General features: G+C 38.2%; 3 protein-coding genes across 3 annotated transcripts; 2 read left to right on the top strand and 1 right to left on the bottom strand.

The window, feature by feature from the left end:
* Window positions 1-84: 84 nt before the first annotated feature.
* Window positions 85-14,557, bottom strand: LOC136259288 (uncharacterized). The gene is made up of 7 exons (XM_066052778.1): window positions 14,374-14,557; window positions 5,898-6,042; window positions 5,267-5,439; window positions 3,716-5,197; window positions 2,751-2,825; window positions 1,395-1,453; window positions 85-367 (listed from the first exon to the last, which is right to left on the bottom strand). Exons 1-7 carry the CDS (start codon window positions 14,555-14,557, stop codon window positions 272-274), a joined length of 2,214 nt encoding a protein of 737 aa, XP_065908850.1. The 3' UTR covers window positions 85-271.
* Window positions 6,312-18,179, top strand: LOC136258955 (E3 ubiquitin-protein ligase Hakai-like). Its single transcript, XM_066052347.1, has 2 exons — window positions 6,312-6,438; window positions 17,278-18,179. The coding sequence occupies exon 2, from the start codon at window positions 17,307-17,309 to the stop codon at window positions 18,039-18,041; it is 735 nt and encodes a 244-aa protein (XP_065908419.1). The 5' UTR covers window positions 6,312-6,438; window positions 17,278-17,306; the 3' UTR covers window positions 18,042-18,179.
* A 142-nt stretch (window positions 18,180-18,321) lies between these two features.
* LOC136258954 (tubby-related protein 4-like) lies at window positions 18,322-22,375 on the top strand. The gene is made up of 5 exons (XM_066052346.1): window positions 18,322-18,675; window positions 18,846-19,565; window positions 19,631-19,855; window positions 20,528-21,469; window positions 21,980-22,375. Exons 1-5 carry the CDS (start codon window positions 18,436-18,438, stop codon window positions 22,082-22,084), a joined length of 2,232 nt encoding a protein of 743 aa, XP_065908418.1. The 5' UTR covers window positions 18,322-18,435; the 3' UTR covers window positions 22,085-22,375.
* Window positions 22,376-22,652: the final 277 nt, after the last annotated feature.

Raw genomic sequence — 22,652 nt, 5'->3', positions numbered from 1 at the left:
AAAGGCACAAAGTTAAGTTTGGATATACCTTAACAACATTAGGGTAGCCAACTAGTTACACAATGACACGCAGCTCCTGACACATTAAAAATACAAAAGAGCTTTTATACTGGATAAAAACAAATTGAATGGATATAAAATTTCATTATACACTGCATTCAATAAGCAGTGCTCACAGGTACACACACAAAAATACTGACATGTAAAAAATTATTACAATTACGATAATAGTAAATAGTAGTGGTGACATCCGTGAATAATGACTGTAAAATTATTGAGAAATACTGGCTGGAGAATTCTGACCAGACTTATGAGGAACTGGTCTGCCATACACTGTATCCTTTGTCATCGGTAGAGCATGGCTCTTCTAGAGAAAAGGAAATAGTCAATAATTTATGCAGGCAATAGCAGATGCCATTGAAATTCATTGCTTATATGGCAAAGGCACAACAGAATTCATACTATAGTGGGAAGTCTTAGAGGTATAGAGTTTTCTGGCTGATCTGTTCATAGCTGAACTTTCTACTGGGTGATTTGTTTGCAGCTGAACTCTCTACATGGTGGTTTCTTTGTAGCTGAACTCTCTACAAGGTAACTTCTTCTAGCTGCATTGATCTCTCTACAGGATGCCTAATATGCCCTGATATTTTTACAGGGCATATTTGTTTGTAGCTGAGTTCTCTACAGGGTGATTTGTTTGCAGCTGAACTCTCTACATGGGAGTTTCATTGTAGCTGAACTCTCTACAATGTGACTTCTTCTAGCTGAACTCTCTACAGGGTGCATCAAATAAACAGTTGTATATATACCTGACACATAGTTAAGGTACCCAGAATATCTGACAAGCAGACAGGTCCCCAGGTATCTGTACCATACAAGTACAGTATACACTAATCAGACCACTGCGTAACAAGGTTACCTGTCTATACAATTCCCTAGTTCCTGTCATTTGTGTAGGAAGTGACCTCCATGCTTAATAAGGCAAGGCCCAGAGGTGACCGCATTAGACAGGTTTCACTATATTCTGCATGTTCCACTAGTTACGTAGAAAGATGTTACATTTATATATAACAAACATGCTGTGGTAATAATATAGAGGTTGTCCTCTTTCAGAGTTTAAAAGTATATGGAGCTAGAAGGCTAAAATATTTTGTCCTTATTAGCAAAAGTGAATATTACTCCTGTTATTAGTTTTGACTTAATGTGTATTAACTTGTTAACAAAATGCTTACAAAGTAGATTTCTTGTCGCTGGTCAAAGCTGTCTTAAAATACTGCAACAACAATGAAAGCCGGCCTTTGCATGGTATTATTACACACTAATGGAAGACTGAACAATACAACGAGTAACCGTCTAGTTACGTATATATTCACATATGCATTTGCACAAATTACCTTTTTTACTGTTGCTGCTGTAGAACTTCCATATTTGACACCACTTTGATTAGAAATACCTGACAAAAACAAGAAACTTCCTATAATGAAATTACCATGTTACCTTGCTATTAAAATACTATTATATATAGTATTTTGAAAAAATCCTGTTGAAAAGTTGGTACAATAGTCTGTTAATATTAACTAGAGTATCATTTGATAATGTAGACAAGTACTTTTGCTCTAGTCAAAACTGCACGAGTGGTCTTTGTGTTGGAATTTTGTAGAACATGTAAGCAAAACTACAGCTTACCACAGACCAATATGCACCAGGCGCTTACCGATTTCTCACCACTATTGTCGCTTAGTAACAGTGGCTCTTCATCACCAAAGCTCTTCAGAGCATGTGCTGTTTATACAAACTGTGTGCTGCACTACAGAACTAGTAATGGGTCGTAATGTCACCAAACCAATCACAGCCGGTGCTTATAATCAAAATGTCGATAAGCACCTGCCACGTATTAGTCTGGTAATGCAAGACTAGCTACACTCAAACATTTGATAGCTATTCAAGTATGCCAACTACAGATGCTACTACTTGCATGTATGTTTTTCTCACAAGGAGTGTAGGCAAGAGCTGATCTGAAGAATTCTGATTTGGTGCAGTAGTTGAACTTGGCATATAAGGGGGGATAGGTATTCAAAACAAGGAAGTATATATCACAAAGAAATGCACAATATAGATAGTACCAGATAGTATACATCAACCACAGGGAAAAGTTTGAGATTGCTTTACAAGATTAGAAGGCATACCACCAACTATACATACACAATAGCAGACATATGCCTGCATGGCATGCGGCTTGCAGTAAAGCAGTTTGCATTCACATGTTAAGTCCCAAAAGCGTATCCAGAAAACTTCAGTACATTTTGGATGCTCAACTGAGGGCATACAACTATAGCTATAGTCTGACTGCTCAATCCTATCTGACTGCTCTATTAGAGTATATTGATCTTGTGAAACAATCAATCACAAGCTTGATGTCTAAGGTGCCTTGTTCACCTCATACCTATATGTCAATCAAGTTTAGGTGTTTTAAAAGATAACTACTTGCCATATTCAATAGGTGAGGAGACAGTGGGTAATTGGAGGTACCGATATTTTAGGGAATCTATGGTAATAGCTTGTTGTACAGGCCATTGCTTCCTTTCTGAACTGTTTACAAGTAGGAGCAACTGAGTATGATACTTTTAATAATAAGTTAATTATTATTGGGCTGGAAGCATGTAACACATAGCAAATTATTAGAGAGAATGCATGCTATAATATTATGTAGTGTATGTGGTATTTATACACAGGTATAATTATATACATACCCTGTAACCTGTAATTCAGTTTATCTAGTGATTGCTGTATCCGTTGTTCATCTTTTGTTAAGAGCTTGCTTGAATCTGTAGACAAATGCAGTAAATATTAAAACAACAGATATAAGTGAGCGGATATCCGAAAAGTGGTCTTATAGTCTCTCCAATTGCATTCACTTGTCAATCCATAACTTGACTTGAGAGTATGGTAACAGCCTGAAATTTGGTCACTTTGTAGTCTTAACATAGCATTATTCCTGGATGTAATTTTAAGACAATAGGTTAAACACATGATGAGTTATGACTCGTCAAACTTGGAAATTTGGAAAGGCAATGTAAGACCCCTTTTCACAAGTCCGGTCACATATATTGTTACTACACTAACAAATGAAGTACTGTGTTAGGTAGGAACCTTTTAGTGGCCACTTTTTAAATACAACCTCATTGTACTTCATCGGACCACTTCATTGCTGAGGACAAAATGGTCCTGTAATTGGCCCTACTAATGAGGTCACAATGGTCCTCGAAATATTAAAGGCACACTAAATCCTGCATAAAGATGGGAGGGAGGGAGACATTACATGTGAGTAGTCACTTAAGGATTGTAACTGTATATACATCAAAGACATCTGTTTAGCTCTGTGGCTTACAAAAAAGCCCACGGTCACCTTTTAGCATTTTGGTTGTCAGAACTATAGCCACTCTTTTTTAGCCTCTAGACGATGATGCAACCAGTTCCATGGTGCACTTGCATGGCATTGGATAACATATAATTGTTCATTCCAACATAGTGCAATTGACTGTTAATATATGGCTGCTCTATTAGAGTAACTTGATCTAGAAGCTACATGTTGCACTGTTTCAGGAATATTTACTTACAAGGTGTATATATATATATATACTAAAATCTTAATAAGGTATACCCCACACAAGGATTAACTTTATGCACAAATATGCACAACCAAATAATTCAATACCTGAAGGTTTTGTTGTTTCTTTAGTACGTAATGATGAATTACTAAAAGTAATCTGTACAGGAGAAATACATCGTCTTGTTCCCTCAGGTTCATATCTCTGTATATGGTCTGCTCTTGTACTAGTCTGTTGTCTATATCTACTACCAGTGCCGCCCACTGACAAGTGTGTAACTGGACTATACCCTTTCTGTGCAACAAAACTACCATCTGTTCTGTTTCCTAAATGTCCACTGCTTTCTGAATAAGTCCTTTCTGTTGAATTCATTCCATTTCTTGTTTTCGCTACTGTACCAGCTCTAAAATAAGACTGGATTTCACTCCAGAGATCATTAATTTCTTCATCTGTTGGCATTTTACCGTGCAATCCAGAAGGTTCTACATCATCCCGATCACTGTCAAATGTTGAAAATGGGAGTGTGGTTGCACCCGTGTCGTATTTGAACACTGTGGAATCACCATAAGATGACGAATGTGCCTTATGGTACGGAGATCTGTAGGGTAAAGTTTTAGTCGGCTTTTGTAAAGTTGGGACTTGAGATAGATATGAAGGCTGCTTAGTAATATAAGTTTGAACTTCTGTTGTGGAAGGTTGATCTACAAAACGAACTCTTTTAACAGTTTCGTTTCTTTTATTGGTGTCGGCCAAGTTTTGGCAAACACCTCTCTGTGATCTGTGAGCACCCATTCTTGGCTTCTTCAGTATGCCAGGACGTTCAGCAACTTCTTGAATGGCATGTGCAGCAGAATCACAATTAGATATCAATGATAAAACACTGTTTTCAGTACCCAGCGTTACTTTCTGACCAACACGCTGAGCCACCTCGCTCCAAGCAACTTCAGCATTCTCTGTAACAGTCACTCTTTTCTCGAGGCTATCATCTAAATCAGTTCTTGATATATCTAGACTGTCAGATAAGTCTTTATCTCTGCCATATAGTTCATTATTTTCCAGTGTCTTCTGGAGTAGCGAACTATCACACTGCAACTCATTTAGTACCTCTTCGGCAACTGAGCCTTTCTTTAATTGTCTAAAATTTACATTGTCAAAACTGCCACTTCGACATACCCGCAGTGGACTACTAACTCTGAATGATCTAACAGGTGCTAGGGGTCTCTCACACTTGAACTTAGTATTAAGAATTTCAGTATCTGATAAACTACATCTCCTGTTTAACACAGTGCTTACAGAAGAAGTGTTTGATCCATCTCCCTTAAAAGCATTAGAATCATGACTACCATCTAATGATTTCTCCTCGGTATTGTTACTAGCTGAATCAGAAGACTTGCTTTCACTGGATGTACAAGGTTCTGATGCAGTTCTGAGTGACCTCAATAACTCATCCACGGTAGGTAATCCATTCTTGTTAAGATTTAATGTATTACTAACCTCTGCTTCATGTCCGTACACTACTCTTGGTGGAGGAGGAGTAGGATGTAGTGAAGTCACTATGGCTTGTATCTTTTGGTAAGCACTGGGGGTTGCTAAAAGCAAAGAAGAACATGTCAACCAAGCTTGAGGGCTATATCAATCAAGGTTGTGCATTTTTGTACCTTTAGTGGGATAAATTATTGGTTTTTTCTCTGGTGGTTTTGGTAAAGGTTTTCTGGCTACATTTCTAAACCGTAAAGTGGCTTCTTGTTGTCCCTTACGCCGCAATTCCAGTGCTTCCTTTCTCCTCTCAACTTCTGCTTTTGCAAATGCTTCTTTCTTATCTTCTAAAGCCCTATGTATACAAATAGTAACACACATGGATGCACACACTTCTCTAAATATCAATCTTCATCCCCACCCCATTGGAGGCCTAGCCAGGAGATGCTGAATAACCCATTTTTAAGCCTTTACTTAGGCAAGAGGGCCCAAGAAACTAGGGTGAATAGGCAAAGGGACCTGGTCTACAGAAGCAAGGCTTTCCTAAAGCATAATGTAAGTGCGAAAGATGTAACCCCTACTGTAGGCTTGAAAAGCCAAAGTAAGGGAATGCTGGTCCTGCCTGATCCCTACACACAATCAGGGATGGGAGTGTATGCTTCCAGGTGTGTTGCTGTATCCACTGTGAGGAGGTTGGTTACATGGGTACACACAAGTGCGCGCACAGGGGTATGCATGCATGCATGCACACGACACACGATAAGCAAGTACACACATCAAAATATTACAAAACAGATTCTGCATTTAAAGTACCTCCTTCGGCGCTCATTCTCTTTGGTTATGTGCCGAGTACGAACTTTATAATTCTCAGTTGTGCTCCTGTGTGACTCACTCAACACTCTTAGCTGTTCCCTTTGTATTTCCTGATACTGTCTAGTAATATTAGTCAAGGGGACACCTTACAATACATGACTGTACAATTAGGTATGTTCTTATAACTCCCAAGTATCCTACCAATATAACAAGATCAGTGTTTGTTTGATAACCAATTCAAAGTAAATAATGCTCTTTACTTCGTTCTAGTGGCTTACGTTTACGCTCCCACCCCTTACACGTACAACTCTAATTAATGATAATCATTATTGAAAGGATATGAATAAGCACCCTTAAGTACGGACATACTCCATCCGACCTTTCTTCAAACCTTTACTCAGAATTTGTAGGGGTAATTTGCAGCATCGAAATCGGTTTCTTTGTTTACATCTTTATCGCAGTATCCATAACAACGGGATCACGAGATACAATTTGTCACCTACGTAAAGTCGTCACTGTGATGTAGGCTGCTGTTGACTTGGTATGTGTTTGTATGTGGTTGTGTGTGTTGTATTACACTCTGTAAAAGTTTCAATTTCCTCTTACGCACACAACATCGTTTCGAAAATAAATTGTTTCAATTAATGCGCCCTAGATAGAAACTTCTCGTTGCAGTGAATAGCAAGGGGTTTTTATGAAAGCAGAATTACTTGCTGTGTGTTTAAGATTCCATTGGCAATCCTTATTTAGGGTGGAGCTTGGTTGTGTTGATATATTTGGTCAAGCACCATTGAGTATGCTACTGAGCTATGACCTGTGTATTGAAATTCCCAGTGTGCAAATAAACACACTATCTGTTGGTGATAATTGGGTCTTACAAGTTGTATTGTTAACTGACAGCTTTGTGAGTTATGGCTTGATTGATTGGTGTCTGGTAGTGTAGGTTTCCAGGGTACCAGTATTTTTACGTACAGCTGTGAAGGTCATATATTGTGTCCACTTTTTGTATTAGCTTGGAATGCTTAAGGTTTTATTAGTAGATACAATGTACACCTTTGTTGTTACTTTTGGTGTCAGAAATTATGGGGATTAGTACGAAGCAAGCTCTTTATTAGCTCTTGACTTTCCCTAGTGAAATAAAAGTAGAGCAAAAACATATTAATTTTTAAAGCTGGTATACCTACATTAAAGTAACAGTATAGTACAGTGCTGTACTGTACTGCTGTACTTAGGGAAGACTCTTGGGTTACTTCAAAACAAGTGTTTGTTATATGCTAGCGTTATGTGTCAGATTCAGGATAATGTGAAGAACGTAATAATTAGTAGTTTTCTTAAACAAATTTATTATTGTTGTAAACATAATAGTAATAATTCATTGGTGTGGTTGCATAAGATTTATAAATTTAAACTGGGACAAATAAGCAAATATGTTGCCTATGGAGATGAAATGGTAAATAATAAACACTGGTTAAAACCCAGAATGATCACCTATATATGAGGCATGTTAATTTGTTTAAACACATTGGCATGGGATGGTTTAGTTTATTTTTCCGTTGTTTATATACTTAGGGTCATGTGTTGATACATTAGGGACAGTTTTGTCAAAATTTTATCATCTGAGTAACTACTACGAGTATAACAAAAAAACGTAAATTTTATATTCAAGTAGGGATCATGGAAATAGAAGTATGATATAACTTTATACCTGTAGCTATACTAGTGGGCAATTAGTTTGTACTTTAGTCTTATGCAAGGAGGGAGTTGATAAAGGGATTCCAGGAATTTATGAGAAAACATACTAATATGCATACTCTTCATATCTGTATAATGCCCGAGTGTCCTGGTTATCATTGACAGGTATATACTGTTAAGGAATATCCTGACCGTAGCTATAACTTGTAGAGCAAATCATGACTTCCGACTGATTATTTTGCAATTTAACAATTTTAACATCAACTTTTCTTCAAGATTCCCCCAAACTTCAATTATTCTTCTGTAAAATTATTTTGCAGAAAATTTTAGACATTCAGTCTCTTCAAATGGGAAAATGTTTTTTGTGTATATGGGTTAGTACGTGGCTTCTGTGGAATCCCCTATAGTATAGCCATATAGGGGTTAAATATCCACTAGGGTGTAGATGACCTCCCTTGTTTCAGTGCTTTTTATTTCTAAAATCCCTACTTCCTTTTAAATTTAAATTTTAGATTTTTTGTTATATGTAGTTATTTGCTTACTTTTTGTATTAACGTTTATTACTGAACTGCTTAAATTGTGCACACCACAACAAAGGATAGAATGGTGCCAGACAGATTATAAAATTAATTGCGTGACTGAACGCGGCACCCCAACTATTGATTACTGAAGTACAACATGTTTCATTTTCAACAATGTCCACCTGTCATACAGTGTTACAAACAAAGAACAGTATGAGAGGGACCTCTGCACTCAATTCATTCAGTACAGAATTTACTGGTGATTCTCATGATACAGTAGAAACCATACCACACTACCTGTGAATTGAAACATACATGATAACAGAGAAAGAAACAGGACACAAAGGATGACAAATACATGAGTTTGTTAGGAGAAAATTTAGTTAGATAAAATATTTCATAGAGTTGGATAACTAATGCTGTCAAGAAGTAAAAATGAAGATGGTTTTGGGTTATATTGTTGTGTAGGAAAGTCCAAACTATGTCACACTGTCTGCTGAATCTCTACATAGTGTCACATGTCAGTGATGAATTTCCTTTCATTTTAGCCAATTTTGAGACCTGAATGGCCCTAAACTTGGCCTAATTCATCCCTACGCCTTCCTTTTCAATTTTGAATACCATCTTGCCAGCCTTCCAGGGCCCCCGCCTCCCACCCCTTTTGGAGGTCGCCTGATACAGTCAACCTCGGTTTAAAAACTATCTAAAATGGTGGTAAACTTAGTTGTTGGCTACTTGCACAGTGGATGCTGTGAGGTAAGGAATTGGTGTAGAACATGTGTAATTTGGTACACATAGCTTCAACCATTGGCAAGCTACAGCACACTAAATACCTAAAACTGGCGTTTCTCAATACTTTTAAATAGGCGATAAGACCAGTTTTCCCAGACTGGGTCACATATACATGCTAACATGCAGGCCTGTATCCCATACAAAGGGCCTACTTTATTCCACGGACTGGACTGGACTCGCGGACTGAGCTGTAAACAGCTTTTAAACAATAATCCAGGAATTATCCATCTCTTGCAACACTGGAGACACCACTATCGAACTACAACTGTGCTGCTGCTGGCTCTTCCTTACAAGTCATGACAGTAGCACATGCACTAATCAATTAGAATACACTTACGATACACGTGTATTCGCAGTGATAAAGTGTGACAGAGGCTATTGTTGTAACGTACATGTTTTCCTTTGTTGCTTCAGTACTTAACACTAGCGTTAGGGTTGTAGTGATGAGCCAGATTATTTGCATAGCCCATAACCTTGCCTGGTGGTGCCACCTAGCTACCTGCTAAGAGTAATTACTAGCTCATCACTACAGCTGTAACACTAGTGCTAAAGCAACAAAAGAAAACATCTACGCTACAAAAATAGCCTCTATCACACTGTATCACTGCTAGTACACATGTATCGCAAGTGTATTCTTATTAATTAGTGCATGCGCTAGTGTCATGACTTGTAAGGAAGAGCCAGCAACAGCACAGTTGTAGCTCGATAGTGGTGTCTCCAGTGTTGCAAGAGATGGATAATTCCTGAATAATTATTATTATTGTTTAAAAGCTGCTTCCAGCTCAGTCTGCGAGTCCAGTCCAGTCCGCGAGTCCAGTCCAGTCCGCGAGTCCAGTCCAGTCCACGAGTCCAGTCCACGAGTCCAGTCTGTGGAATAAAGTAGGCCCGTAAAAAGCTTGTTTCAACACAATATTCATGTAGCTTTGTGTCCTGGACAAAAAATTGAATTTGCTGACATGGGCGATAAGACCGGTTTTCCCAGACTGGGTCACATATAGTTCTAGTGGTATTGAAGAAAACCAAATGCAGCCACAAGCATACTTGCTGCTGAGTACAGATTTTTAATTGCCTGTTCAAATTCTTTGCACTTATAGATAATTATAGCTGCTTTTGTACTTTAGATATTATTTACGCTAGTTATTTTTGACGCAAATTAGTGAATGGTCCCCCTTCATTGCTTTCAGCTTTGTTCAAAAATGATAAGCTTCTGCAAGGTCTTGATTATGCTAACCACATCACTTTGTTTTGGGGTGCTGAATCTCTAATATGGTAGAAACAATATAGAATTGTGCTTTTTGCATACTTATATGTGAAGGGCTAAAGTACAAGTACGTTATAATGTTTAAACACTTGAAAGCACTTTAAATCAGGCTGTTGAAGTGTTTTAAAGACAAGTGCTCAAGTGCTTGTCCCCTTGCCTATCCATAGTTGAGTATAATTGATGGCTAGTATATCATTGTCCTTTAACAGCTATAATAGTAATATTACCTACGATGTTGGTTATATCATCTTCTTTATTTGTTGTTGTTGCCCTTGCTGTTTTGTAGTTGTATGAGTAATATTAGACAATATACCATTGTTGTATAGCTGATATTTTAGTGTATTCCTGTATGTCGGTTTTGAATAAAAGTTGGAGGAATAGTTGTACATATGAATATTATGCATTGTTTGAGTGCAATGTACGTATTAAAAGTGAAGTTTGGAGGCTCCTGATACATAGAGAGGTTGCATACAAAATGTGCATCACAAATGCTTAACAACTGTTACTTGCCAGCCATGCAGACGAAGGCTACAGTCATTCTGAATGGCTAAGTGCAGAACAGGGCATGTTCTCTAGGTTAGTCACTTGTATAAGCTAGGATAGTCACGGCCAAAAGTTGTAAAATTTTCCACTAATCTATCAAAAATTAGTAATGCGATTGTCTATATTAAACCTAGTTTTCAATATTTGTTTCCAACATTGCCCTATCATCTGACAGTGATACTCTTCAGTGACAAACCAATAGCATTCATCTCATTGAAACTTGCCCCCAAGTATGGCTGACTAGCAACAGTTGTTAAGCATTATTGATGTGATACAAGCTCTCTATTCTGACTATATAGTCATCTTATGTCTTTAAATAGTATGTCCCAAAATGTGCTTCATAAATTCATTATCATTAATAAGACCACCTCATTATAGTGACCGTGTCAAGTAGGTCCCAAACATAGCTTCATGACCTCATTAATAAGACCACCTCATTACAGTGACCATGTCCTATTCATAACAAAGGTGCACTTCATGTAATACCACTCATTTTTAAATCATATATTTTGGTCCTGTTGCCAAACTCCCCTGTTACTTACATGCCATTTTACCATCAAGTGGCCCAAATTTTTGTTAGCAAGTTGACCAGGGACATCATTGGAAGTTAATTGCTCTTTGATCACTTGCTAAATTTTATAGATTATCTTTTGTTAACTGTGCCACCAGTATATGGTAGCATGATGTAAATTATGAGACAACGGATCTGTATGCTGGTATGTATATATGCCATATAGTGGATTAGTATAGCTTATGAAATTTCACGAGAAATAAAATAATAGTGGCAGAATATTTAATGACATAAGGTGATCACTAAAATTAAAATATTTCTACTAATTTAAGATACACGCACAAAAGTGATGTGGCAACATTTGTAACAAGCTCCAACCATTTCTTTTCAACTAGCAGAGTGAAAATAAACCACACACATTTTACACGCAACTATTGCATCTTTTTTTTGTCTGCTGTCTTTTGTATCCGAGTCATATCCATTGTTTATCTAGCCTCCACGGGTTGGGAGAAAGCTTTATTAGAAAGCTGAACCGTTGCTAGCAAGCCTGCAGGTTAAATCGCAATAATTTTTGGGTCAAGTTGTGATATGATAGATCGGTTAGTTCTAGTTATGTATGTGTACCTTTTCTTATCCACGCTTTTTGCCTCAACTTCATTACAGAAAACAGCTTTGGTTGGGCAAACGTATCTTCCATAGTGCTTTGATATTGTTATTATGACGGTGCTGAAATTCATGCGAATTAAAGTGATTGGTCTCAAACGCTAAAATTTATGTCTCGTTATAAAAATCTGCTATATGGTTCAATGCCTGTGTTCTTTTATGGCAAGACTTTGCATTGCTAGAAATACCACTTGAAACTAGAGTTTAGTATTTGGCTGGGCAGTATCAATTTTAAGGGCTCCTTTTGTACTAAGTTTGGCAAAAGCTCTTCATCCTGTGTACGTGTTGTCATTGCATGGTCAATTCTGTGACCATCCTGCAATGTCTGTTTACATAACTTGAATATATACGTAATTCGTATTTCTTTTACGTATGTAGTACGATGCCATCTATCTCTCACACCTAGTGAAGTGTCCTGATTTCAGGGGTCTAAATCTAATTTCTAAAATGAAACCATGAACAACGATGAAAGTGTCCAGAATTCAGGGTGTCCTTTTTGATCTTGAGAATATTTGTTATTGACTTTAGGTGGGTTTTTTAGTTCCAGGTGTATATGTCATCCTGTGCTTGTTTAAATGTTTCTCCTAAGGTTTCAGATAATGCAATGACTTATGTGTGTTCAGTAAAGGTGGCTGCATGGGTGTACTGCTGTTTGTGTAACTGTACTATTCAAAGATTTCCTTCTTCGAGAGATGCACATGCATACTCCATTTTGTTGTAGACATTTCCATCATCTGGATTGGAGGTGTTAACTTCTGGATCTCTTCTTTAGTAACCACATTATAGTGACCATGTTAACTAGGTCCCAAACATAGCTAAGGTATACTTCATGACCTCATTAATAAGGCTGCCACCATGTCAAGTAGATCCCAAACATAGCTAATTTGTGCATGTACTGGATGATTAAGTTTTTTGGTAACCTTGTATTCTGCATGAAGCCTTTGTTAATGAGGTCTCAATGGCATACTGTTTAATGAGGTCTCAATAACATACTACACTACAGTGAGAGATCTTGTAGCATCTATGGAATGTCCATGCTGTACTAACAGCCACTAGTAAGATACAGTTTACCATCTGTATGGATGCATTGTTGCCTCAGAAACAATCCCACTGGCTTCACACAACCATTTGGGAATATTCAGGGTGCGGTGGTGTACTGCCCAATTGAGAGGCACTTGAACTGCACAAAGGAAGGAAAAGGAACAGTCATTGTAGGCATCTTTGAGAGTCATAAAATGTTTGAACATCATCTAATCATATCTCACTATATATGGTCAGCCCCACTTCTTGAAGTAAAATCTTCTATTGTCTTCACCATTAGTTTAATTCGGCACACAAAGGCAATGTTGGTATATTAAACCATGGGCTGTTTCTGATCTGAAATGGTAGCTGTTCTCCATTGAAGAAATATACAAAATGTACTTCATAAAGGCCGTGTTGTTTTCTTGCAGAATAGCAGACAATAGTATCCTCCTAGCGTGTACAACCAGATAAGGCTGGACATTTTATAGCCTAACTTATGCCAATGTTATTTTTTTTTCTAATTGAATAAAGAAACAATATAATGTATTAGTGGGATCATACCTACATGATTAGTCTAATGAAGTTATGTGCATAAAAACATGTACAGTCTATCTTCATCTGTATTGTACCAGTAGGTATAAACAGTGGACCTGGGGACCAGGGGACCCGTGAGGATCCAGCTTTTTTTGGAATTTTATACACTTCACAATATTCTACACTTGTACTAGGTACCTCTGCAAGTAGTCTTGCATGGCCAATCCGCTTTTTCTCGTCACAATGTCTCAAACGATGTTTATACGGGGTACCATATAACCTAATTATTTCGAGGAGGAAAATTTTTACTGATTTCACAGTTTTGGGTGTTATCATTGAAAATTTTACCCTTGGAATATTTAGACCTCCATAATTCTAGTCTAATACATTTTGGGAGTGTTTGCAAATGTTATTTTCAGCAACATTGCTCAACTTCGAAAAATTTGCCTCTCAAAATATTTAGGCTATTAGAATTATAAGCACTTTTGACAGTGTCTGAAGTTGACGGCATTAATTTTATAGTCCACTCACCTGCTGCACGATGAGCATACTAGTCTATTATATCGCCTAGCTAAAGTTTAGAAACATTGTGCAAACAATTATTCTAGCTAGCAAGTTTCTCGACAACCAGACCTAATACATCATGGTATAGTTGCACAATGTTTCTGTAGCTAGGCAACTTAATAGACTAGTATACTCATTGTGCAGCAGGCGAGTGGCCTACAAATGCAGTCAGCTTCAGACACTATTTCAGAGGCGCTTAATTGGTATAAACATCGTGTGGGACATCATAACGGTGGAAAAAGTTGACTGGCCATGCAAGACTACTTGCAGAGGTATCTAGTACAAATATACAATATTGTGAAGTGTATAAAATTCTGAAAAGAGCTGAATCCTCATGGGTCCCCTGGCCCCTGGTCCACTGTTAATACATACCTGTGTTGTACCTGTTGATGCTCAGGTCAGGAGAAATGTCAATCAAAAGTTGTGCAATTATGACAATATTTTGGATACATGGTGCTAAATTGTTGAAGTTTGATAAATAGTCTCCCCTGGGGCCTGCCATGGTCAGTTGGTCAACTGGGACTCTGTTGTCAACTGAGCGTACATGTAGTTCCATCTCCCTATGGTGCTGTGCTGTAATAAGAAATGCTTGCCTCCAGCGGTTTGATGGAAAGGTGAAGAATTCCCAGGTTTACCAATGGGTCGACAGGTTTCACTGAGATTACACGTGGAGTTTGTTTTCATAATCCTGTTGTGTTGTGTAAGCTAGCTATTGATCTGTAAGCTATGTAAGTGTTGGGAAGTTTTGTTGGCTTGAACCGTAAATTGAAATCAAATGTTTCTGGGAAAAGATATTTGGCAAGATTTAAGTAATTTTCTAAATGTGTCATATTTCCCTCCCCCAAATATTTCTAAATATGATATAGTACATGTAGTTCACACCTTGTAGACAATAATAAGTTGATGAATAGTGTTAGATTTTATTTCATACTATTTGTAACGAGTGTTATGTTTCTGCCAGAAAACATGTATCTCAAAATCTCATTTGAATGTGCAAACTGTGTACTGTATCTATCTGTCTTCCCAGAGCCTTACGTATAGACACCCCAATATGGTACATTACCTAAACAAGAAAAAATATACTGCGTTATCTGTATGTAGTTCTCGTGGCTGCAATACTGTGAGGAAAATAGTACCAATACTGGTTGCCATGTTTAGCGTACTAACACACATGGCAATGTGTCATATGGACATATCCAACTAGTCTAATTTTCACTATCTATAGACTTAATGTTTGCATACTTACTGCACGCTGAGTTTGTACAATTGAAATTTACTATATATAGAGCAATTGAATTAGCAATTGAAACCATTTTGCTCTTGTAGTGCTTGGCAATGCATTAATGGTAAAGGCATTATAGTTTTAAAGCTGGCTATTAACTTGTAAGATGACCATCAATTTCACTGGGATGATAAACAGACCCACTATATGTGACCAGTTGATCAGGTATATGATACTCACGAAGGTCATGTAACGACACACACTATTCACCCAATGAGCTTAGTGACTGAAATGGGATAATGAATACCCAATAGTGCCCTTCAAATATGTAACTCTATATGCCTTAGAAACATTCTTATTTGAAGAGATGACAAAGTTGCTTCCACACAGAGTTTATGAACAAACACCCATCCACTCCATGTACGTATTAGTTTCTTGTAAGTGGTACAATTGTGAAATTAGTGGGGTGTCCTGATTTCAAAGGTCTACATTCACCAATGTGTGTGTGCTTATGTGCGGAAAAGTGTCCTAATTATTATCAAGCAAGTTGTCCACAATTGTGGGTGTCCTTTTGCCAATGCAACTAACCTAAGATATTGGGTACTCCGATTGTATTTCAACTTTTGTTTAGAATTCTAGCAGGGAATTTGACAAACACATTCTTTCATTTCCTTTTGGCATACTCACCTTCTCAATACTGTATAGAGTTTGTAGAAAAGAAATTCACCAAGCTTGTTTATATTGTGATATCATCACTGCTAAAAAAGGTATTCTGCCTGCATGAATGTATGTCTTTGATGGAACACATTTCAGACAGACAGATTGTAATATACAATTTTATTGCTGTCTGCTAATCCACATGTTGTATCGATCTCCCCATGCAGTGGATGCCATATTAATTCACATGTACCAATCCAATTATTGTCTGTCTCCCAATTCACCTTCTTCAACATATAGCAATATTATACTACACCAAGAAACATCAGTGGGTTGGCGCTTGTTATATTACAGACATTTTGCAGGGTATCAATGGCTTCTTCACTGTGTCAACTAAAATGGATTTTGGTACTCGTGGCAACAATGTGAATTCATCCTCATCCAATTCCTGCCTAACCTTGTGAATTCACTGCTTGAAGTATACTTCTAGCCACTATCATTATGCTTTTCTTGACAACGTATCCTTTACTGTTAGTATAGCATGTGTATGTCAACTGATTGAGTGCCAAATGTTCCAATCACAGAGTGTAAAGTGTTTATTAATGAAACCTAACTAGTGTGACATCTTATGCCACACAGATTGCAGTCAGTGGTGTTAATAGAGATTAATTATGAGATCAGGCCTTTCATTGTTAGCTAATTCATTCAACTTAATTTGCAGCTGAGGGTGTAAATATTAGTGGAAGCCCTTAGGCTGGCGTTTGAGATCATCTCTAGGTGCTAATGAAATGATGTAGGGTATTATAATAAGTATCGTTGAGGGGCGTGTACAGGTTTTCAGATGGTAACCATATTTGCATGCATCATTATTTGCCGAGGTGTAATCCTAAGTGACGTGTAGACATGACCATTTGAAAGCAAATCTGTGTTTCCCCAAAACATGTGTAATTCTATGTAATATTGTACTATTCATTGTAGTGTAGTTCATGCACGTGTAGTTCATGCACATGTATTCCCTACTGGGCATTATAAATTCAATTGCATACTTCAGATGATGTCCCCATTTCCCCCAAGTTGGGCAACACCCTGTACAAACTGGAAGTCACACAATTTTAAGTTAACAAATTTTATTAATAGTTTTTTTTAAGTGGTATAGCCAATAATCTACATGCGCTGGTAGGCTTCTTCTCTCATGCCAACCATATGATGATGATGATGTGCATGGTGACTACACCTGGTTAGAAATTTTTAAGTCCCTTCTTGTATGAATTCTGTTACTGCTCAACTAAATTACGGTGTGGTTGAGTAGATAGTGTTGTATGAAGCCAGTGTTGTATGGTGGCTGCTCTGTATATGTGTACAGGTGTAACGTAAATATGTATCATTTTTCTTGTCAGGTGTTTTTGAGTAACAAGAGGAGACAAAGATGCCTCGTGGAAGACATGGCGGACGCCGTAGGGCTGGTGGCCATAGGCGGCACCACCACCACCATCATCACGGAATACGCCATCACCATCATCATGGAATACGCCATCACCATCACCATGGTATCCACCATCATCATCATGGTATTCACCATCGTCCTCATGTCTGGCATTTTCGGCCAAGGTTTGGAGCAAGGAGGCATCGGCACCGAGCTGGTGGGTGGCCGTTCAGGATTGTATTGTTCCAGAGAAGTAAGGCTCCAGTTGTCGCTCCTCCTCCCCCGACTGCTGTCATTACCAGTACTGGGGAGACCACACATGTCGGTCAACCTGCTGTAGCTACAGCAACACAGGGAACACCAATGATGGCAACTGTGCCTACAGCCCAACCGACCGTATATCCCGCTCAACCGACCGTATATCCCGCTCAACCTGGTTATCCTGCTCAGCCGGGCTACCCTGCTCAACCTGGTTATCCACCTCAGCAACCTGGTTACCCTCCTCAGCAACCTGGGTATCCACCTGTGAACCCAGAGACCCCATACCCTCCCATACCAACAGCTCCACCGCCTAACCAGTACCCGCCGATTCCTGACACAGCTGGGTCTTATCCTCCAACCCAACCTGTTCAACACGATGCGTCAGGTCAACCGATATCAACAGATCCTACTCAACAGGCTAATAACAATGAAGAGGACATGGAGGAGTGTTCATGTTACTGTTGTATTATATTGTAACCTATAGAGCTAACTGTTGACAAAATGTATATTTTTATATTGTATAATGTCTACTTTTAAAGATTATATGTTTTGTAATTATGTGGTATGATTATGTGTAGATATTTATGTAACTATGACAGCTTCAATCATACACAATGACAACAAATACATGCGATCACGCAGCACAACATAACGTGTTGTCCCATACAATACTGTAATCATCGATTGCAACATATCAGGAAGTAGAAGCCGTACAAATACGCCCAGTACAGACCACTCCATATATTTAAATAGGGCTGGCTTCATTAGAATTTATAATACTGTTTGTTAGCAACTGTGTAAAAGCGGTTGGGGTAAATAAGAGTGTATAGTTAGTTGGTTACTTGTTTTTAAGTTGCAAGGCGGTTGTACCATGTACGCGGAATTGGAGAAAAGTGCGCCCAAATTGTTGGACAGCTTTGTAAACTCGCTATCCTGGAAAGGAGAAGAAGGACGAGGATGGCTCGCGGTAGGAAACTCTCGCGGGGTAGTAGGAGTAACGTACACTGAATTGGCGGATTCTGAAAATGATTCGCTAAGCGATTCTGACTCGCAAGAACTGGAGAAACAGTGCATGCGAAGGAACTTCAACTTTACAGAGCATTCACAAGAGGTACGAAATTTATGGATTGTCTTTAACTATTTGGTGTTGGTTATTATTCCTTACCGCCTAGTTCTAATCTATAATTTGTATTTCAATTAATGACCACTTAATAGAACAGATTTTCCTACTGTGGGAAGATCTTATTACATTGTTTACATAACAATCTAACCTCATTGTAGATAACCTTGGTGAGGTGGAACAGAAGTTTAGACAAGATAGCCACTTGTGATGCAGCTGGCTCTGTCATAGTATGGAAAAACCATAATGGTAGATCAATTATGGAACTGGTTAATAATCGTGGTGTATCGATTGCTGACTTCCAGTGGAGCAGTGATGGTACTAGAGTTCTAATTTCTTACGTCGATGGTTACGTTCTCTTGGGGACAGCTTTTGGTCGCAGGTTGTGGGCAAGACAATTAAGTATCGGATCTTTTGTCACAAATCCAGCAAGCCAGTCGCACCAATCAAGACTGCTCAGTTCCACATGGTCCCCGGATGATACTAAAGTTGTTGTTGGGAGCAGTATTGGAGAACTGATTGAGTTAGATGTTGAAAATGGTGGCTCTCTTGTTTCCACCACTGAAGTTCTTCCAGGCATTGGCATCATAGGTCTTCAGTGGGTGAAGAGCCCTGTAGAAGACAAGTCAACAACTTCTTCATCCAACACCAGAGATCGGCTTTCACTGTACCTTCGCAATGGCAAAGTTGTTTTGATGTCTTCGTGTGGCGATCAGCAAGCAACAATAATCAGAACTGGGTTACTGGATGGACAGATGCATTGGAACGAAACTGGTTCCATTTTAGCAGTAGCTGGTTACAGAAAATCACAGGGAATTTCCACAGTTCGTTTCTTCAAGCCAACTGGACAGTTGTTATTCACCCTACCATTGAACACTAAGGTATTGTGGCAACGACCACATCATATTCCCAACCTTAACCATTTTGTTTATGTTGTCATGTTTAGGATCCCATTGGTGCCATGAGCTGGGCACATTCAGGAAAACATCTATTTGTGACTGCCAGGAATCAGCTGTACACGATAAACATACATCACAACATACCCACACTGCAATATCTCTGTCAGTCTATCATAGCTGTTAACCTCAAGGAGAAAGATGCAGCATTCGACCTTCAGCTGCCAACCAAAATGAAGTCCTGTATTGTTGATTCATACAGTCAGATTATCCAGGTATGTATGCATACAATCGTAATGCACTTATGGCCACTATGAATTACCTGCCAGTCACACTGTTGTGCTTTATGTTTCCTACTTAGTCTGGCACATATTGGGCTATCTATACACATTGAAGCCTTAGGCTTATCAACCATCATGTACCCAGATATGATTTCTGTTTTTCCTGTCTTGTTACCACATCACCATACTATCTAAGATACAGGTGTGCTTTCAGGTAGTATTACATGTTTTACTGGTATACAAATCAGTAAGGTATTAATGTACATCTTTTTGAGAGCACATACTGTTGTTAGGGTGTTTTTAGGTTGGTGGTAATTTTCTTTGTTTGGCCTAGGTTAACAGCTGTACTATAGGTTTATGCGCTAATAGTTCTGTTTTGAAGAGTTTTGTGGTTGTAAATATATTTTCTGTCTGCTGTTGACTTGGAATAGGAGAATAATGACACTTAGTTTTCTTGTTCAGTTAAATGATAAATTGTTAATATCTTGTACCTACCCTATATTTTCACTCTCATTGGTGCGAAGTCATGTTCACAATTACTCAATTAGATTCCTGTTTCATGTTGAAATACAGCCAATAAGATTCTGGGCAACTGCTTGTTAGTTTCTGTAAAGTTTTTAATGTTTTGGCTTGTATCTGGTTTCATCTGTGTTTTAACCTATTTAGGGACATGTTCCGGATTACCATGACTTGTTGAACTATGTGTCTCGTCCACCCCCGGCTGGACACCGAGTGTTTTGTACCGTGGCACCAAATCATGCCCCGTCTTCACCTGCAACACGGAACAGACATATCAACTCATATACACTCTACGTGGAACATTTAGGGTCGCTGTACCCCATTTTGACTGCTCACAAGAGTGGAAAAATTCGACAATGTTTTACACTTAGTTTACCTGGCGACGACTCTTTGAGTAATCCAAGTAATTCCTATGTTGTTATCAGCAATGGAGCAGACGGCTTGTCCGCTTCAGTAGAAGGAATTAACTCATCTCTGGAACTCGGAACAAGCCAGAGTTACGAAGACTCAACTACGATACCCATTGCTTTGGACTTATCTACATCTCTGCCAACAGACGGTTCCTTCAACCGGAACAGTTGCAAAGTAACTGAGACACTTTTTAGCACAACTGGAGATGATGGACAAATCTTGGCAGCAGTCACTTCTAATGTAATGGCCTCCAAATTTAAAATCCAAGGACTTTCTCAACACCTTCATTCAGATTTGGGGAGCATAGCAATCAAGACAAGTTTCCTACACATACAGCCACGCAAAGTAACTGTACTCTTACCCAGATCAGAACTGAATGATTCCGGGATTGATTCTGATTCAGGCAGCGACGATGAGTATGACAGTGTCTTCTCAGAAGTGCTTGATTACCCTATTGAACATCCTTTACAATCAGTTCAGTCAGAGTTTGACATCAGTAAGCATGCCATCACATCGGCAGCATCAAAGAGGATATCCTCCTCAGTAGAATCGCCAATTATTATCATGAGCAAAACACCAACATGGAACGAGCAGCATATGATCTATCAGCTTGATTTTGGTGGCCGTGTTACTGCCAAATCAGCAAAGAATTTTCAACTTGAAGTAGACAATAAACAGGTACGATAATAATATTGAAATGTTCACATACAATAGTACCACATGTGTATATATCATCGGCTTTCAGTTTGGTGTTACCAGATTGATTTACAGTTAAGTGTGGTTAGTGTAGCTTTAACTAGTTTCATTGGGATAAAATGACATCTATACTTAATCCAATATTCTTTCTTGGTACACAATTAATACAATAACAATAATATTGCTGTATTGTTTGACAACTATGCACCAAGTTATCGTTGAATTTACTTTGCCAAGCTTAGTTCAACCCAACTTACAAGATGGCATGTATTGTGAAGCCTTCTTTCTGGCTGTTGAATCCCAGTTGTTTCAGGGCATGAATATCTTTTGTGTATGTGTGTGTGGTTTGATTTGGTCAGCCATGAAGTATTGTAACATTAGAACCCAAATTGACCACAATGTAACCATATGCCACATTGCTTTATACTAAGGATTCCCTTGGTGTGCTTTATTTGAGAGAAACACGTTTTATAAATCTTTTATTTTTGACAGGTGCTTCAATTTGGAAGAATTGATAATGGAGCATTCATCCTTGATTTTCAAGCACCATTCTCACCCATCCAAGCTTTTGCAACTGCTCTGGCAAACTTGGTATAGCAGTGTATGAGTAAATAGTTGTATAAATAATTCCTTATTTCATATACGAAAAATCTTTTTTTTGAAATCATGTACACTTTCAGAAAATCACAGGTGGTCTTTTTTAAATTTGAACGTACGTACATAATTCGCACATTTAATGCATTTCATTTCACTATAATTTTTATACCATTTCATGCCATTGTTTTATTTTATAATCATTATATAGTTATTCACCCAACCAGACCACATGCGTAACTCTTGTAATCCATGTATGATTTTTGCTATTAAATTATGAACTTTCAAAGATGATGTGTACTTATACTATCGGATCAAACCTGTTTAGGTAGAAAAATTAACCAATACCCAATGAATTGTGACTTGTACAACTGTTTCTGTTTCAAGGTATATTATATTCTTTTAACAGGTTTGTATACAATGTAGCCTCTTTGAACAGGCATGCACTTGGGATGAAGAATTTTAGATTTGAAATCTTGCCCTTAATTTGGATAACCCTTTAAGGAGGAGTACCACTATACATACTGTCAGAAATCGCCCCTAACAATGCAGAGTACAAAAGGGTCCTTTA

The sequence above is a fragment of the Dysidea avara genome, chromosome 6 (genome assembly GCF_963678975.1).
Source record: "Dysidea avara chromosome 6, odDysAvar1.4, whole genome shotgun sequence".
Lineage (NCBI taxonomy): Eukaryota > Metazoa > Porifera > Demospongiae > Dictyoceratida > Dysideidae > Dysidea > Dysidea avara.
The sequence above is the reverse complement of the archived record's forward strand: the minus strand, read 5'-3'. Positions and strand labels throughout refer to the sequence as shown.